The sequence below is a fragment of the Symphalangus syndactylus genome, chromosome 23 (assembly GCF_028878055.3).
Source record: "Symphalangus syndactylus isolate Jambi chromosome 23, NHGRI_mSymSyn1-v2.1_pri, whole genome shotgun sequence".
NCBI classification, from domain to species: Eukaryota; Metazoa; Chordata; class Mammalia; order Primates; family Hylobatidae; genus Symphalangus; species Symphalangus syndactylus.
The window spans coordinates 48,588,248-48,608,375 of record NC_072445.2 but is presented as its reverse complement, the minus strand read 5'-3'; the positions used below and the strand labels follow the sequence as shown (position 1 = coordinate 48,608,375).

General features: G+C 35.7%; 1 protein-coding gene across 2 annotated transcripts; it reads right to left on the bottom strand.

The window, feature by feature from the left end:
* Positions 1 to 512: 512 nt before the first annotated feature.
* On the bottom strand, positions 513 to 16,086 carry PRL (prolactin). 2 transcript variants are annotated; one of them, XM_055263886.1, is made up of 6 exons: positions 16,011 to 16,086; positions 10,236 to 10,360; positions 7,686 to 7,861; positions 5,767 to 5,874; positions 3,385 to 3,564; positions 513 to 860 (listed from the first exon to the last, which is right to left on the bottom strand). In XM_055263886.1, exons 2-6 carry the CDS (start codon positions 10,261 to 10,263, stop codon positions 669 to 671), a joined length of 684 nt encoding a protein of 227 aa, XP_055119861.1. In that variant the 5' UTR covers positions 10,264 to 10,360; positions 16,011 to 16,086; the 3' UTR covers positions 513 to 668. The 2 variants fall into 2 exon arrangements, with proteins under 2 accessions (XP_055119861.1, XP_055119860.1); XM_055263885.1 differs by lacking the exon at positions 16,011 to 16,086 and having other exon boundaries at positions 669 to 860; positions 7,686 to 7,864; positions 10,236 to 10,263.
* Between the last annotated feature and the right edge of the window lie 4,042 nt (positions 16,087 to 20,128).

Sequence of the window (20,128 nt, the reverse complement as noted above, 5' to 3'; positions counted from 1 at the left end):
AGTTGAAACCTGACTGGACCAGACTTGTTAGACTCAGAATTACTAGAACATGCAATGTGTGTAAGATAATGCAAAAAAGATGGGAATTTAGTAGAGAATGATTGAACACAGCTATTAGAAAAAGAGAAATCCATGTCATGTTTATATCCTAACAATTTTTAGACTGCTCAGTAAACTCCATGCTATTTGGAGGCTTTGCAGTTGCACAGTACTTATATTGTCTGTCATAACACTGAAAGTTAACTGACAGAACATGCCTGCTTTCATAAAGAATCCAGAGAATTCAATCTTCTTTGTAGAATGACTAGCACGATTAATAATCTAACTCTTTGATTCTAATAACCTGACCCACAATAATCTACTGTGATTTTAAAGTAAGCTGTTAATTGTCTTATGTGCAAGGCTAGCTTCTGTTGTTTGTGACACATTCTGATAAGAACTTCTTAATGGGAGTGATATATTTTCTTTTGATTTTCTATTACATGAAGAGAAGAAACTTTGACAAATCGGCATTTTAGATTTTGATGTCTCTAAGGAGTCAGTTTTTATTTTTTAAGAGGAGACCTGTTACACCCAAGCATGCATTCAAAAGAGATAAAACTAAAAGAAGCTTGCAGTGGAATGGATCATTAAGGACCTTCTCAGAAATAGATGAAACGGATGTGGGCTTAGCAGTTGTTGTTGTGGATGATTCGGCACTTCAGGAGCTTGAGATAATTGTCGATTTTATGTGAATCCCTGCGTAGGCAGTGGAGCAGGTTATAATAAGCAGAAAGGCGAGACTCTTCATCAGCCATCTGCAGGGATGGAAGTCCCGACCAGACAGGGTAGATCTCATTTTCTTTGGTTTCAGGATGAACCTAATCACAAAAAAAGAGTGACTTATTCTTCATGTTATTAGTATTTGTATGTCCTTGTGCTTTCTAACTGTTGAATTAAGAATTGAGAATGAGATATGAATGTAAAGTTTTAGACAAAGGCAATGATTTTTGTATATCTGGGCCAGTGTATCAGAAACCTATTAATCTAAAAACTAGAAGCAGAATACCTGTTTAGGTTTTCTGACGTCTATGTGATCACAGATGAAGTATTTTTTTGCAGGGAGTAGAGAGATGAAGAACCGGAAAGGTACTATGTAAATATTGGCATAGATTTGACCAAGAGACAGTGGAGTAGCTAGCTTCGGTGCTCTCACAAGAGAACTATTTCATTTCCCCGTCCCTGATGTATCCTTTGTGCTTTATTCTTTCCGACATCATTTATTTTCTTTCTGCTCTGAACTCAATCTATTCCCTATATAGTGCATGTTCCAAAAACTTTAAAAAAGATGAAGATTGTACTCGTACTTGATGCTTTGGGGTACAGGTAATTTAGTGATGACCATGACTAAGAAAAGCTGCTTACATACTCAGGAGATTTTCATTTCCTCAAATTTCTAGGGGAAACAATTGCTTTCTTTTGAGGTCCCTGGGCTGGGAGGTGCTGGGAAAAGCACCTACAAGAAAACAGTACAGGCCGGGTGTGGTGGCTTACACTGGTTCACGCACTTTGAGAGGCAGAGGCAGGTGGATCACTTGAGGTCAGGAGTTCAAGACCGGCCTGGCCAACATGGTGAAATCCCATCTCTACAAAAACATACAAAAATTAGCTGTGCCTATTGGTGCACACCTGTTGTCCCAGCTACTTGGGAGGCTGAGGCATGAGGATCGCTTGAACCCGGGAGGCAGAGATTGCAGTGAGCCGAGATCATGCCACTGCACTCCAGCATGGGTGACACAGTGAGACCTTGTCTAAAAAAAAAAAAAAAAAAGTCGGGGGGTTGCTGGCAGCAACCCTTCAGTGGTGAGGGCTGTGTGGTAGGGTTGGGGGCATGGCTGTGATAACAAAAGGAGGCTGAGCAGCACAACAGAGGGCATGTTATGTTTCTTCACACTCTGTAAGCTTTTGCAAACCAGGAAAGCCCAGAGGTCTTAGAGACCAAGTAACCATTTTAGCAACTTTAGAGATGTCAGCTAGTTTGGAGAGCTATTAGGTATATATCTGGATGTAGACACCAATCTGCTAAACCTTTTCCTACAGAGTGAGAATATTTTTCAAATCTGGGATTCCCTGTTGGAATTTAAAGTGTGTGTGTCTGTGTGTGCATGTGTGCACGTGTGTGCATGCGTGTGTGTGTGTGTGTATTCATTGACTGGCTTTATGTTTTTGTTTTTAATTTTTGATACTTGAGCCCTAAGACAAAATTTACTGTGTAAGGGATAATGATATGAACAAGAATAAATAAATAAGTGGTAGAGAAAAAAGAACAGAAAATGAAGTACTATAGAACAAATTAGTGACCTCAGAAATTAGGTTTACAGTAATGAAGAAAATAACTGGAAAATCAAGGGATTTATTTCATACATTCCAAGGTTAAAATGTGCTTTGTGTTTGTTTTGGACATATTTTTCTCACATGAAAATAACAAAAATGATACATGATAACATGTACTTAGTACACAAAATTTTGTACAGAAATACAAAATTGTTCCGTTATTATTCCTATAATCATATATTTTTCTTTAGATGGTACATTATCCCTGAAAACCTCAGAAGCTTTTTAGATATTATCTCACTAATGTTGAAATTATCCCATCTGAATGGAGATATCTATTGCAAATACTAACACAATCTAAATATGACAGATTATTTGGGGGAGATTAAGTACAATGACATGAGTTTTGATTTTGGAGTCCCAAGAAAAAACAAAATTTAGAATGAGGCAACTTTCTATAAATTACAAAATGAAAACATTCCAGAAAAGGTATATCTCCTTCTTTTGTGACTCACTGCAATCTAGTGCTTGTGGGACCTCGTGAAATCAATGCAACCTGTGTGCACTGATGTCATCGTCTTGTCATGTTAATATCTGCTCCTCCCTGACAAGTCTGTGCAGCATATCGGGGTGAGTGGCTGAGGGCCCATCCAATCTAATTTTGGTTTTCTTCTTTCTCCCTTCCCACTCTCATCCGCTGGCGAGGGGAGAAAAGAGAAAGAATTTTCAATAGTGGGTGTCCTGGGATACTCTGCAGAAAACATGTATCTTGCAGATTCTATTCTCTAGTTTTCTCTCCCTTGAAAACACTTAACTTCTTGTCCTCAGGAAGGGGCAAGTCTTTTGTAGTTTTGCATATAGTGTAGGGAAAATGACATTTGTCAAATAGCATTTTAAGATTCATTTACATTAGAATTTATGACTATGAATGACTAGGCTCTTGCTTTATTTAATAGCGGTCTAAAATATGGAATGCCTAAATTTCCTTCTTTGAAAGGGAAATATTTCTCATCACAGAAGTCACTGCTTATATTAATGAGAAAAACAAAGAAGCACCGGGAGGCTGCTCACCTGGCTGACTATCAGCTCCATGCCCTCTAGAAGCCGTTTGGTTTGCTCCTCAATCTCTACGGCTTTGGATAGGATAGCCTCCGGGGCTTCTTGCATACCACGTACTTCCGTGACTAGATGATACAGAGGCTCATTCCAGGATCGCAATATGCTGACTATCAGGCTCAGAAAGTCTTTTTGCTACGAAACCATATAGAACAATTGCATCAAAATAGGTAAAATACAATGTGGTTAGTTACATGTGATTTTTGCTTAGAGAGGCTGGACTATCTTTTTTTATTCCTATGTGTAGGTACATTTTTCTTTAGGTGATAGAAGTTGTAGAAATGCAAAATTTAAACTATTGGCCTAAACTTTGCTAAAATTAAAAAAAAATCTGGCTTATTTCAGTAACCACTTTTTCTAATGAGAGTTCTAATTGATAAAATGAAGAATTTTTTTTTTCCTCTGAAATTCTACCATCTGTCCACTTAGTAAGATCTTTCGTATTTCATTGATTTGCTTGTCCCTGGGGAGAAACTAAAGTTTTGCTGGAACTCAGTAGGTGCCCAGAGTATCTGACTCATGAGAAATAGATTCCACTGGGGTCCATGCCAAGGGGCCCAAATCACTCTCATCCAAGCATTCATTCATACTAATGAATCAAATTGTTCATCAAACTATTCATTTTTGATTTGTAGTTTTATTTTGGGATCCTAGAACGAAGAGACAATGAAGATGACATGGAATTCATCAACATGCTTTCCTTGATCTATACAACCCCCTGCCCCATGCTGCTGGCAGAGCAGTCTGTTCTCTTGGCTTATGCAGGTGAATAAAATGGAATCAATGTTATCTTGAATAACCATGGAACTCACAATGGAGCTCTGGCTGCTTAGTTTTTGCTTACTATCACGATCGTGTAGGAGACTCCAAGTAGCTGATTATCTGTGATTTAAAATGCTTACTTTGTAGATGTCCGTGAACTAGTCTAGTAGTAACAAAATCAATAAAGAAGAAATAAATGGACATTGCAATGGAATGTACGAGGATATGAAAGAAAGGAGCTATAAAGAGGTATAGGCCATAAAGTGAGTGTCAGTGTAGTTTTTCTGGGAGCATTGCAACACAATGATTAAGAGTAAGGGTTTTGAATAGAATGAAGCCCAGGCTCACTGTTTACTTGCCATGTGACTGGTACAAATTCCATAACCTTTCTGAGCCTCAGTTTCCTTATCTCAGTGAGTGTAATAACAGTACCTTGTGTTATAGGATATTTATGAGGATTAAATATAGTAATGACCATAAAGTATCTGGCCATGTAGTACAAGTTGAGCATTCCTAATTAAAAAATCTGAAATCTGAAATACTCCAATGAGCATTTTTTTTAGCATCATGTAGGTGCTCAAAAAACTTAGGATTCTGGAGTATTTGGGATTTCTGATTAGTGATAACCTGTAGATCTCAATAAATATTTCCTCTTCCTCCTCCTTCTCCCCTGTCTCTTTCTCCTCCTTCTCTTATTATCATAATTATTATTAATGAACATAGCAGACAGAAATGTTGGTGCCATTCCTAAAATTGTAAATGGAGAATACATTGAATTTGTAGGTGGCATGTATATAAGATGTTTGTTTTAAATCATGTTAAGGCTGTGATTATGGGAAACAACAAAAAGGGAGAGATTATAGCAATAGAAGATTGAAGCTGAGATACATAATTGGGGCTTGACATACAGACTTGGTAGTCATCAGAACAGTGGCAATTGTTGTAGCTGTGAAAAGCAAAATATTATGTTTTACAGGATCTGTTTTTTTTTTTTTTTTTTTTTGTGAGGGAAGTGGTGACTTTTAACTAAGAAGTAAGAGAGGGCAGAAGAGTCAGTGAAGAATGAAAAAGAGGTGTCAGAGAAGCAGAAATAGAACCAGAGTAGAGTCTTGAGGTCCAGAAGAGATGGCTCCAATAGTGCAGGGGTCAGTAATGTAACATGCTGTGGATGTACGAGTCATGAGTAACATGTAATAAATAAAACTTCATTTGTTTTTCTTACATATGCATAAATGTATATTTACCCACAGAAGTCCAATTCAGTTCAAACTTTCATATAATATATATATACAATCCTAGCAACAAGGCATTGGTTAAAATAATGTTATCTGCAAGGACAATGTATGGGTATGGATCTGCTATTTAGATTGCTGCTACCATCTTTACTTAGCATTTGATTTGACTTATATTTCATAAACTACATAATGTAATTTTTTGACTGCTTATTCTTCCTATATTTTTCTCTGCATGTACAATTACCACTAGCTATTACAGCACCTCTAATAACCTATCACCATGATAATACCCGTATACTGCCTTGGTTGTTTTGGTACAAAATCTGGATGAAGGACTCACATTGATCTGTTGGGCTTGCTCCTTGTCTTCAGGGGTGGCAAGGGAAGAAGTGTGGCAGCTGTTGATGGCCTTGGTAATGAACCCCCGGCCATGGGTATACCGTTTATCCTGGAAATGATGAGACAAATTCAATTAGTTGGGGTTGTTTGAGCATTGAATAAATGAATCCATTACCAGAATACTAATACATTCAGCAGATGTGTAATTTTTAAACATTAGAGCTACATAAAAATGAAAACTAAAGAATTAAGAAAGTAACCCTTTTGCCTACTTCCCCCCATTATCTCTGTAAACTCATTTTTTCATCTAGTTTTCATAAATCTCAATCTTTTCCCTTCTTTGCAATTCCCTTGTTGTTTACTTTTACCATTCACACAAGTCACACAAGTTGCTATTTGGAAAGCAAACGCTAAAAATAGCAAAAATATGCAACATTAAATGTTGTATTGAGAATCATCTTTCTTCAGCATTTGAGCCAAATGCCATAGTGCAAATGTATTTACATGTATTCATTTAATCTCTTATTTACTGTGGGCCCGAACTGATAGACTTCTCTTAATAGGCATTATAAAATTATAACTTTTCTCTAAAAAGTTTCTCTGAGTCCACACACCTATACCTTACCAAGTTCATGATAGACACGGAATACAACTTTTTTTTTAAATTATGACAAAATAAGTCAGAAACAGGGCACACAATTTTAGGAAATATAAACAATGGACTGAGGATAAGAACAGAATAAAAAATGAGCTGACACATTGACAGGAAAGACTAGTCTTTAGCAAAACTTATAAAAGTCTAAAGGAATTACTAGGAAGATTTGGAAGACAAAAGATGGCCGTTCAAAAATGGAGGATGAAAGCGAAATCAGAGAGTAAAAATAATTTTATAAATGTATGTTTATTCTCTATGGAGGCCCTTGATTTATTAAAGCACTAATCTGTTGTCTGCTCCTTGATTGACCTAGAAGAGTTAACCTATGATTTCCAAAATAGGTTATTCAGAAATAGAGTACATATTTCTGTAAAAGAAAGGAAAGGGAGGAAGGAAGGAAGGAGGGAAGGAAGGAAGGGGGGAAGGAAGGAAGGGGGGAAGGAAGGAAGGGGGGAAGGAAGGAAGGAACAAGAGGGAGGGGAAGCAAGGAAGGAAGGAGGGAAGGAAGGAAGGAACAAGAGAGGGAGGGGAAGCAAGGAAGGAAGGGAGGAAGGAAAGAAGGAAGGAGGGAGGGAACAAGGGAGGGAGGGAGGAAAGGAAGGAAGGAAGCAAGCAAGGAAGGAAGGGAAGGGAAGGGAGGAAGGAAGGGAATGGAAGGAAGGAAGGAAGGAAGGGAGGAAAAGAAAGAAAAAAGCACCGGTTTCCAATTCTAAACTAGCCCTTTATTGTTATTATAAACCCATATACTGAAAATCTCAGAAAAATTATTTCTAGCATCTTGGGGTTTTTGGAAAGTTATTATTTGTTTATTTTCCCCACCATGGATTCAGCTCAGTTTAATTCTATTCAATCCACCCAATTCGCTGCAGTGCAGTTCTTCATTATTGGATATCTATTCCGTGCTAAGTGAAGAATGCCTGTGGAGTCTGACCTCTACATTCAAGAACAAGAAATCAACACCCTTCCTTCTCCTTAGCCCCACTTAAGCATGCTTTAGGTCAGGTGTTTAACTTTTTTTATTTTTAAAAAATAAAGTGAATTAAAGAAAAAATTTGAAAGTCATTACATTCTTTGAGAATCTTGGAGATTTCATGGCACTGTCCCTTTCTTCTTGTTCCACATCTTATGAGCTGGTGTCTTCTTTCACGTGTTAAAGTGTATCATTCGAAATTTGGCTTGGGAGGTTTTCTAGGTTAACGTGTAGCAGAGCCCAATGGTTCATGTGAACGTTCCTTCACAGAGGAAGCCAGAAGCATGGTACTTACGAATTCGCTGAACATTTCTGAGGAGAGGTTATGGATGTAGTGGGACAGGACGACGGCACGGTCAAACAGGTCTCGAAGAGTCACCTGGCATCTGGCAGCCCCACCGGGACAGATGGGCAAGGGGGCCACGCTGTGGCACAGGAGCAGGTTTGACACCAGCAGCAGCAAGAGGGACCCTGCTTAAATAAGAACGCGAGCCACTCTGAGATGATCTATTCCACGGAGGTTTTCAAAAGTAATCCTGCCAAGGAAAGCCTTATTGCTCCCCACTGCCCTCAGCTGCCTGATTTGCTACTGTAATGGCTGGGATGGGGGAAGAACAAACGCCTTCCACTGTGTAAATGTAGCTATATAATTATGTTTGCACAGATATATAGTTTGAGAAGTGGGTTACTTCCTGCATTTTTGTACGGCTCCCAGAAGTGCTTCTGTACTTTGCAAACATTTGGAGCTTAAATTAATTCTGAGCTAGGGTGTTTGGATGATTCTCTTAAGATAGTTTAATGTCTTGGGAGTTTCTGCAGATTTTCAGCAGTCAGGCTGTCCAGCACTTTGTAATTTTTTTTTTAACTAGGTGTGTCTGATAATTTACATTTTAGACACTGATATAACAAAAACAGCACAGTTGATCATTTCGATTTATCATCCTGCCTGATAAGAATAAACACATGATTGTTTGATTGCTAATACTGAGTATGAAGAGAATTCTAACATAAAAATAATTCTGTAGCTTAGATCTGCTAACTCATGATAATAATCCCATGCATGTGTTTGACACTTTGCCAAAAGCATTACATTTTTTTTCTATATTTGAGCTTCATAATAACCTTGTGAGATACACTGGGCCTTTGTAATTATCATCAAATTATATTGATGAAACAGATGGCTTACGGAGGTTAAGTGATTTCCCCAAGTCGTATTATTAGTGGGTGAGAGAGGCAGGATGCCAATACTGTGGTCTTTGCACATTGTCTTGTCACATCGCGTACACCTGTGGGCTCTCAGTCTGCATCTGTGTAATGGGGGCCGCATGAGTAGCCGTGACGGCTCAGTGTTTACATAGGTTGTTGCCATCACTTATAAAGAACAACAACTTATTTGCCTTTGATTGACTGCATCACAACAGAGGCCCCAGAAAGCTTGATTTTATCCACTTTTCCTGCTCTAATTACAAAACACTCTGATCATTGTTGAAGGTTTTCAAAGCTTTGTCATCAATTTGCTATCTCAGCAAATGGACAGTTACAGTCCTATAACGTATCAATAATTTATACTTTCAAAAGGAAAGAAACGATATATAGCTACCAAATTAAAATCACTTGTTAACTTCAGTGGCATTACCCCAAAAGAATGCCCAATATAAAACTGTGTTTATCACAAAACTTAAGTCCTTCAAAACTTTTAATAAATGCAATCGGAAATGCCCAAGATAAAACTAGGCAAATGCTAAAGTTTAGTTTGTGAAAAAGTACCTAAACCTAAACACTTAAAAATGCCTAAAAAATTGCTTAGTGTAGGAAGTGACTAAACCTTTTAGTTGTAAAATAAAATTTTGGTTTGAGATGATTCCTATTATAGACTTTTAATTTTTCAGAAACATGACGCTTCCAAAAAGTTTATTTTATGCATACTATAATCATATGATGAAACCACACGTATATTTTTTCTGTATGTGTAAATAAAATGTGCTTTGTAGATAAATTGGAATAGGAGGTCTAGGAAATTCACAACTGGATAGATGTTCTGTAACTCTGAGTACAATTATCTGCACATTTAGCATGGAACAGATTTTTAAAGCCCAAGATGAGATAAAATAGACACATTTTTGTTGTTCATTTCATTCGAAACACATTTTATGGTTGTTACTAATTTATTTTCCTTGCAAATGTCAACCAAGAAAGTAAAGGTGATTAGTTATTACTAGGCAGCCTGTTTTTCCTTTTGAAATGTCATTTGGCTTGAACCAAATTGACAAAGAATAGAAAAGACAATTCTATCGTTAGTGTCTATTTTATGGCTTCACAATTGAAAGTTTCATCAGGTTGATTCAAGTTGGCCAATCCACATTAGAGGCCTGATAACCAGAAAATGTTACTTCGTCCCTTTGGGAGTTGTGGCAAATTGGACCCATAGACTCTTTGAGTCTTATTCTAGTCCAGAGTTTCTCAATCCTGATATTACTAGCATTTTGAGTTGAATAACTCCTTGTTCTGGGGGCTGTCCCATGCATTGAAGGATGTTTAGTAGCATCTCTGATCCCTATCCATTAGATACCAATAGCACTTTTCCCTCACTTCCCCACCTCAGTTAAGACAACCCTAAACATCTCCCGACATTGTCAAATGCCTCTGGGAGAAGAGAGGATTCCCCTGTTTGAGAACCATTGTTCCGTTCTGTGGTGCCCTTGTAAAATTGCTTCCTAGAGGAATCATTAGATTGTGCTTCTAAACCTTGTAAACCTGCAAGCTCTTGTTACTACTTAAAATTTCACATTAATCCCCCCACAGGAGTGTCGATACAACCAACAACCCAGTGAGTTGTCACACATACCTTTCCATGGCGATCCTTTGATGTTCATGTTGGTGATCGTTGCGGGAAACACACTTCACCAGAGAAGATCTGGAAGTCTCACAGTTTTCTCTTTCCCAGATATTGGCTTTATAAACCTTTGACATCTTCATGAATATAATGAATCAGGCATTCGTTTCCCTTTTCCTGGTCATCTATTTCCGTCATTGAGATTACCCCCATAATTTCAAACATCAAATGGTATTTTATTTCTTATTCATATTCAGGAAGACATACTGGCCAGAAATGAACATTCTAGGAAGGATTTTGATTAATTAGGCCAAAAGGAAATGAGAGAAATGATGAAGGTGAGATCTGAGACTAGTTTGGTTTGGAGGATCTATAAAACTACAGAAGTCATTTACTTTAAAATTTATCTTATTTCTCTACAGTTTGTTGAATATATAGGATTATATTTCACTTAGGTAGCAGTCTCATGTATTATCAGTTATCAAGTTTTTTCCTCAAGATTGCTAGGTAAAGATTTTAAAATTTTTACACTAAATACCAAGAGTATAGAATAAGGACTGAGAAATCAGGATTTTCAGTCCCCTGTTACGCTGTCATTAAATTTCCCTCATTTTGTTTCTTTTTACATTTTGTTTTGTCTTTTTAAAATACACATTTTGTGTTTTTAAAAATTACATATCTGTATGGTACTTTGAATGTACATCTTCATCTGTTTATTTCTTATGATTTTAACATATGTGTTAAGTGATATTATTCTCTCCAGTTTACAGATGAAGAAACAGAAGCTTGGAGAGGCTAAAGGTAAAGAATATGAAAGAAGTAGTTCAGTGCAAAAGTAATTGTAGTTTTGGGCTTTACTTTTAAATGGTAAAAACTACAATCACTTTCGCACCAACCTAATAATTCTATAGTTGAGTTAAATGAAGGAACAATTATTACTTCACAGAAAATCAGGAGTCATGTGAGGAAGGCTGGGGAATGAATTCTCTTGTAAACATCCTGTGGACCCACTTCTAAGACAAACAAGCTATAACCCCTGATTTAAGAGTTTATTTTGGAGAAGTGATACAGTAGTTTTCCAGGGCAAACATACACGTGCGTGCACACACACACACACAGACACACTTACACCCATCATTCTGGTATACCATGTAATAAACTGAAATTCTAGCCAGTAATTTCCACTCTTTTCAAGGATAGGAGTGTGTAAACTGTTATTAACTTATGATCTCTCTACCTTCTCAGAACCTAAGCCACTCTGGGGCTAAGGTGACAAAAATTCATCTTTCATGGGCTTAAAAATTCCATTCACCTTTTGGAAACTTCCTAAATGAAATGATTATAATGAATAAGAACTAAGTTTTATTGATGACTTCCTCTAATTTTTAAGTCCATGCATCTAAAGCAGCCTGTGACCTTTAGTTTCAAATTTGCTATCTCTTAAAATAGACTGATGAATGAGGTAATTTAAAAAATAATCTTCCTACGGCATTTACTTTTTCTATAGTTCCTAGAGCCACATATGTGCTTTAGCAATTATCTGACTAAGTGCTCTTATGGGGACCTAGAAATCTTAACAAAGACTAACGTCTCTGAAAAACTATTTTCCTAATTGCCTTAGTTTAAGGCAATCCTACATTTTGAATCATAAACATCAAATGTGATGATTCATAGACTCTCTCAATCTGAAAGCTGGGTCAGGATTCCATATACTCACATTAGGTATTCATTTTTTCCCTGGATGGCAAGAGTCTGAATTATTAAGAAAGCAGAGCTGTGTGGCAGAGAAATTAACATTATCCTATATTCTCCTCCTCTCCCATAAACTTAAGAGTAAGAAAATCTGTTATAAGAACTGACAATGACAACTTAATCTTAAAATTTAAAGGTGTTGCAATGTTTGTAGATAGCCAGGATAAGGGCAATCTAAGAAAACCTAAGCTGTGTTTATTCAGTGGCGGTCAGTCGATTTATTTGACTGCAAAGAGGTACATGTTTCTCTGTAAAATTTATTGTTTGTTTCCTTGCTGCTCTACCGCCTCACATTTCCTGTGAATGGAATATTGCAATATATAAATAATGCAAAGCCATATATTATGCAAAAATCATAGTTTTCCTATTCTTCTAACTGCTATGCATGTGACCCCCTTTCACCTTAATTTTTATATGTGCTTTCTTGCCAGCCTTTCTATTTATCAAACTGTGCCCTTAATTTAGAACAATAAAGAAGTTCAGTAAGAATAGGGTTGTATATTTTAAAACTTTACAAAACTTCATTTGTTTGCCATTTTTGGTCTGAGGGCTTGTGATGAAACTGAGGGGTGATGGTTGATTTATGTCAAGTAGCTGAATAAATAGCTCAAATGATGCTAAAGTTCCCATGCTATGTTTAGTACCTGAAACTAATAAACAAGTTTGCCATCTTTTCTAAAGAACTCTAATTTTTAACATTAAGTAACATCAGGTTGGTTTTTATTCCTAATTTGGAACAAAATTTGCATTTTCTTTTGTTTATCTGTTTTTAAGTTTGGAATAATTTTGTTTTTTCTTCTGTCATGTATGAAGCAAAGTATATTTAAAATCCTTTACAGGCCAGGCACGATGGCTCACGCCTGTAATCCCAGCTCTTTGAGAGGCCGAGGCGGGTGGATCACTCGAGGTCAGGGTTTTGAGACCAGCCTGGCCAACATGGTGAAACCCTGTCTCTACTAAAAATACAAAAATTAGCCAGGCGTGGTGGCAGGCACATGTAATCCCAGCTACTCAGGCAGGAGAATCGCTTGAACCCAGGAGGCGGAGGTTGCAGTGAGCCAAGATCACACCACTGCACTCCAGCCTAGGCAACAGAGGGAGACTCCATCTCAAAAAAACAACAAAAAATTTCTTCATATAACTTAAGAGGTGTCTACTGCAAGATATGCTAAGGGATATTAAAGAGTGAAAGAAATGAAGAGTTAAAAAAAATCCTCAGAATAAATGTATCACAAAGATATTTCAATTTATATTAGTAGTGAATTGTCTTAAATAAAATGAAATATGAAATGATTAAAGGTGTATTGTCTATGAATTGAAAAATTCTAAATAGTTATCTTCTAATGCTTGGACTAAAAAATTAAATAGGATGTATGCTATTTTCAATATAAAATATTAGACAATGTAAAGGACACAGTGGAGAAAAGATCAATAGTGTTTTTTTTTTTTTGAATGGCGCTATTTTTAGAATAAGCAAAATGCAATGACATCCTACTATTTAGATTAACTTCATACATATTGTTGAATTGAATTTGGCCTAATGCTGCCCCATTTTCAGTAAACTGCAATCTAACTTAGTATGTAAACAAACTGCAACCTAAATTAAGAGTATATTCTTGTAACAAGTAGCTGAGTCTTGGCCAATCTTAGCAGCTGAGCTTTCAGCCAATTACAGGCTACAGACTGCTCAGACATGTCCAAATAAGGCAAAGGAGGAGCTGTAATCAATGACACTATTTCTGTTTGTCATTTTATTTTTCTGTGTGTAAATACTGCCTGCCCACTTTGCAGAGTGGAGCTCTCTAAACCATTACTCATTTAGGGTGCTGCCTCATTCATTAATTGTCTTTTTGCTCGTTTAAACTCTGCTGAAATTAATTTATCTGAAGTTTTTTCTTTTAACAATAATAAGACATGCTTTTGTTTTTTTGGAAGTGTTCATGTTCAGTGTTTGTTTTTGCTAGGGCTTTGGAGATCATCAGTTTCCCTTAGTGTCCCCAGAATGCAAGTTCTTAATCTGTTGTCAGTGGCTTGAGGGCATTTACTCCTTAAATAAGAAAACCATAGTGGAAGCATTTGGAAATTTTCCCTGTAATTCTTATTTTTTTCTTTTAATTACTGCTATACTATTCATATCTTCTGGTCTAGTTCTATGAGGTCTCTATGAATTATATGTCACATGCTTGTTCTGAATCATGTGTGCCTTTGGACACATTTTAATGCCTGATAAAAAATAATGCCAGATTTAAGGATGATGTGTCCAGAGACTTCACAAATGTAATTCTCACTCTTCGAGAGTTATGTTTTCTTTAGGCAAAAGAATTAAATATTTAGCTGTATGCTAATCAGAAGTGAGGTGGATGATAACTTTCCTTGTGAAAGGTTCCTCACACTTCATTATGTGTATGTGCACAGGCACACACATTTCTTATCTGATGGAAAGTAGAGCTGAAGCATGCCTACTTCTAGCTAGGGATCAATTGGTCTATCTCTTTATCTATTACCTATCTGTTAATCATCTCTTATTATCTAATAGGAAATGGGACTCTCAGCCATGCTTACTTCCAGGGATCATTTTAAATTTTATAATTTAAAATTCTAATTAGCACAGGCACCATCAAATAGAACAGAAAGCTATAGCAATAGATCAGTGTGCCTGAGGCCCCCTGAAGTGATAGGCATTGATTTTTTTATTGTTTCATAGTGGTGAGACTGTAGGGGTTGACCTATGTGAGGGGCTGGGGGAGTCTAGAGGAATCAGGGCACTTGGGAAGTCAGGGAAGTGAGTCTGTACTGAGAAGTATTTTGATATTGTAACAACTCTTAGGACCATGCATGTGCTGACACACTATCACTCCTAACTTCCTCCAATCCCAATTTTTTTGCCTGTATTGAAAAGATTCAGATTGAAAAGTAGAGCAGGCTCTTCAGAGAAAATGCTACCCTTCAAATCCAGGCTACATACCCTTTATCCTCCAATACATTTTTCTGTTAGAATTTGTCTAAAATATCTTAGCTGTGACATATCTGCTTAGTTTTTTTTTTTTTTCTTATTTATTCATTCATGTCTTTTCGGTATAACCAAAGGGATGATTTTTTTAGGAAAGCTTTTTACCATTGGGGTTGACCTAGAAGAAAATGGACATATAAGTAAGAATTAATTCTTTGGTGGAATGCTCTATTGTCCAACAGTAATTAAAACATGTATAATACTACGCTTTTAAATGATATATGGGAACGTGAAAGTTCAAGGTGATGAAAAAGTCTTATGGGAAAGGCAGATTACAGAATCATGGATCTCACTAATGCTAATAAAATAAATGGAAAATAAGATTAAAAAGAAACTAAAAAATACACATTATCAAAAGTGGAAGGAAGTATGAACATGTTCATTTAAAAAAATGGTTTATATCTGAGAATCAATAGATATAGTCAAGCTGATTTTTTGTCAGTTACGATTTCAACAAATGATGCAAAGTTCTGACTATAACCCTTAGAAAAATGGAAAACAGATCGTAAACCTTTTAAGTTGTCAGAAAAAGAAAATACACATACGCACACACACACACACAAAACACAAGACATTCCATTTAACCGAAAATAGAAAAAAAAGGGTATGTAGGCAACAAAAATATGCAATTAGGGAGCAGAATAAAATCAAGTATATTGAGATAAATCTACTTATTGAAACAAAAAAATGACTCAGTTCTCTAAAAATGGCAAATCCCAATTAAATGCTTATATACAAGTGACATATCTTGTGGGAGAGAAGAGATTCCATTTCTTGCCCATAGATAGGTTCATGCCTGACAGTCCTATAACGAAAGACAGGTAACAAAAGAAAAACTTACAGATTTCTTCAATATAAATTTACATGAAAAACAGCCTTCAGAAATGAAGAACCAAAGAAACAGAGAAATGTGTATTTTTATGCTTAAGGTTGATTAAAAAGTGGACAGTCATGTAGAAATATAATTGTACAAAAAGGAGTATTATCTAACATGATTGAACATTAATAAACTGTAGGGAACTCACCAAAGCCTGTATGTTCCGATTCTTCTTGGTGTCTCTGCCTTTGAGGGTACTTCTGGAATGAAGGTTCTTACAACCTACTTGATAGAAACGTCAGAGGATTCTTTTATGGCCTGCTTCAGGGGAGAAGGGTGGGAGAAGCTTACAGAGTGAACTTCCTGTTTTTGCTGTTTTCTGAAATGCCAAGATGCCATATTTTGTGGTAGTGTGTTCTGAACCCCATCAATCTAAATGAGTGGTTTTCAAAGGGCAAGCAGTTAGGAGGTGATTCTGCCTCCCAGGAGACATTTGGCAATGTGTAAAGATGTTTATGACTGTCATAACTGGAAGTGGGGGTGCTGCTGGCATCTGGTGAGCAGAGACCAGATATGTTGCTAAACATCTTACAACACACAGAGCAGCCCTCAGAACAAAATATTATGCCATCCAAATGTCAGTAGTGCTGCTGTTGAAAAACCTACATTAAAATGGAGTGTCTATAAAAGTTAAAGTACAAAAAATCACACCAAGCAAATTAAATTGCTGGAGTAATATATTTATTACTAGGCAAAAATGTTAAAGCAAAGTACAGTACTTTGTGATATTGTATTGATATGCAATCAATAATGGAGATGAGGCTGTCTATAGTCTTTTTGCAATCAATAATAGAATCAAAAATATTAAGCATATATTAAGCAAATGTGAGGGGAAATTAACCAAGACACAAGAGTAGGATATGGGTGTGTGTATTTCAAGCACCTAGAACATCTACAACAGAACATATGGCAAAAATAATATATAAATAGTTTAGTTTGTTTTGTTTTCTCTTACTGGTTACCATGATTGTTTAATGGCTGAATCTAAATAATTCCTTGAGATCTTATCTATGTTAATTTTTGTTGGCATTCGACCTTGTACTGCCCCCTTTGGCTGTCTTATTCAATGTCATGACTTTTCTTGTCACACCCATGAAGATGATCCCAGCTCTGTTTATCTCTCCCTAAGTTGACTTCTGAGCTACTAATTACCTGCTAGACATTTCGGTCTATATGTCTACAAGTAAGATATGCTGAATTATTAAAGAAAATCCTTAACGATTCATCTTTTCTCTCAAACAGCTTCTCAGTCAACACTTAACATCTCAGAGTTGTATTTATTTCCTTTTCTTTTGTTTCCCTTGCATCACACTCAACCAGTTGGCAGGTGGCAATTATTCTGTCTCTCTAACTCCATAAAATTCTCTTTCCTCCTCTCTCCAGGTTATCTTGACCTGCATATTACAATAGCTTCTCTTCCATTTTCTCCTGCCTATGTTCAATTCAATTTCAATCTGTTCATCCATTAAGAAGATTAACCATCCTGAGGCTCAACTTCTGGACAATCTCTAATTTGTCTAAATCATAGTATTTTAGAGGTAGAGGAAACATGGACTAATTCTAACCAAATATCACATTACAGAAATAAAGAAAATGATGTAAACATATTTAATTACTGAAAGAACTGGCACTGGAACTCCAATTCTTTCTCCTGCCATACTGGTAATATTTCTTCTTGCCTTCTGTCTGCCCACTTCTATATGCCTTTTTATGTGCCCACTGAGCTTCTTATGCAGCTGATGATAAGTCTTGGTGAGGAGATGAAGATGTGACCTTGAATACACATTGTGAAACACATTATTACTTCAAGGAAAAATGCCAAGGTAATTGGGTTTCCAAAGAGAGAGGAGAGATAAATGGAATGTTCTGAAGAATTCAGCATCTTTAAGAAAACATGGCCACTGTCAAAGATAATTTGCATGTGATTCTAAATCATGTTATAAAAACAACACGTTTGTTAGACTATTTCTTAATGAGTTATACAGATAAGGGATGAGAAGCTATTAATTTTTTTCATCTTCAAATTGGTCTTTGATTTATCTGCCATTTTGGTCTCTAAGAATTCTTTTACTAATATTGAGTCTTGCATGTGTCATAAAATTTTCATTTAACTTTTTCACTTGTCACTTCTACATCATTAGTAGAATGAAAGTCAAAGAATTCTTGTAAATTAAAAAAAGAGATAAAAGGTTATCTGTCGACCACTTGAGAGAAGCTATGCTATTATTACCATTAGAGGTGATGTGGCATTTGAATGTTCTCTTTTCTACAGGCCATTTTGTACTGATATCTTATAAAATTAACTTAATAAATGAGAAATAGTGTGCTTCATCCAGAAGGGAGAATTGATTTCATAAAGAAACAAAGAGAATGAATATAAGTTACAAGTTTCTGTTAATAACTGCAGAATAACAGATAGTCTTTAATTTCAGCTACACCTGAAAACAGAGAAAGTGTCCATTGGAATAAGTGGAAATCATAGGTACATATGTAGGAGACAGATATGAAATTATGAGAATGTCTCCATGTTTGGTTTATAAAAAGCTTTTTCATTGAGGTTATGTCAATTATATAGGAGTACATATTTTATCATTTAAGAATATTTTTTGAAGATAACTATGTGAAATAACTATCTTCCAAACTCTTAGCTACATGAATGAAGTTAACAGAGAAATAATTATTTATGTGTTTTAATCTAAAGAGAACTTTAATGCCAAATGTCAAGAAAGAAGTTTTTTTGTTGTTGTTTTTGTTTTTTTCCATTTCCAAGTACTTTCAAAAAGTATTCATTGCATTTGCTTGTGTAGGTCTGTATCTTCTTTTTGTTCAAAACCTTTTAAATTTTTGTTTATAGGTTGACAAATTAGATGGTTAAAAACAGTCAATCAAATTTTAGGTTTTGTAGGCCCTAAACAATTGTTGGTGAAATTATGAATGATTTTTACCTTTCAAACTCCTTGATGACCCAGACAATGATGAAAATAATGAAATCCCTTTTTCTAGTGCTCTGATTAACATCCTATAACATGCCACTGTTGTGTAGATTTCATCCACGTTACGTGAGTAGTTTAACTTCAAAATGTGTACGAATTTTACTCACTGTGTATGTGTTGGCAGCCACTAGACATGTATATGTGTTTGTTCTGAATTACTCAGATAATCGTCCCAATCTCACTGTGGATCACAAAACTTTATTACATGCAAAATATACTTTAATTCCTCATCAGTGTTTTACAATTTTTGGAAGATATATTTTTAAAAATTACATATAGTATTTTCATTATATGAAGCAATACAACTCAAAATTTCAAATCCCGTAAAAATGGTTCCATTGGAGCTTTTAGTAACTCTGCAGGAAGGTCTAGAATATGAAAGTGAAAATAAGATAGCTTTTAATGGACTAAAAAGTTTCATATTACATGTATATAAAATAAAGAGTAAAAAAATGAATTCTAGATAGCATCTTATCACCCAGGTCCATTTCCACTGATAACCACTGCTTCAAAGGTTAAATTAAAATGCACACCTGCAGAATATTTGTGTGTTTAAAGAGTTCATTAAAAGTGGAATATTCCTTCCTGTTTGGCCAATTCCTTAATGAATATATTTGCATTTAATAATAGCATCTTACCTTTAGAGCTTTCTTGCTCATTTTCTCTGCCTTTATCCTAAGCAGTCAGATTTCCAAGGTTAAGACCAAAGGCTTTGTAAAAATGTCATGGGTTTGTCCTTGTCAAAAAAAAAAAAATAAAAATAAAACCTCAAAAGTCTTTTCTGGCAGTTTACTTCAATGTCATTTCAAGCATAAGAAACTTTATATCATCTCAGACATGAAATCAAAAATATTGTTTTGTACTGTTATGAAAGATTTTATTATGTATATTTTGCCTTTGGACAGACATATTTTAGGGCAGTTCATAAAGATGACATTACAACTGTTTTACTTTCATTACAACCTCAAATTACAAATTTATGTCTTAAGCCTTGTCTTTGTAGAAAGGGTTGTATGAAAGCAAACTCCAAGATGTTAAATGAAGCAATATGCTTATTTTTAAGAACAAATTTTACATTATTGTTTGTTAACGAGTTATATAGACTCATGTATACATTATTGAATAAGGGGAAAGAAGTTTTGAATTAAATTATTTGCTCCGATTCTGGCTTACTCCATCAGTACCTACATGACAAAATAGTTACTTTATTACCAAATTTGATGGATATGATTTATCATGCTTTGTGAAAATTCCTAATGCCTCCACATTTCCT

Coding starts and splice junctions, on each gene's coding strand:
- PRL (XM_055263885.1), bottom strand. CDS start 10,263: ATGAACATCAAAGGATCGCCATGGAAAG. Junction 3,565..5,766: donor AGCAAGCCCAACAGATCAAT/GTGAGTCCTTCA, acceptor ATGGTTTCGTAG/CAAAAAGACTTTCTGAGCCT. Junction 861..3,384: donor TGGAGCTGATAGTCAGCCAG/GTGAGCAGCCTC, acceptor TTTTGTGATTAG/GTTCATCCTGAAACCAAAGA.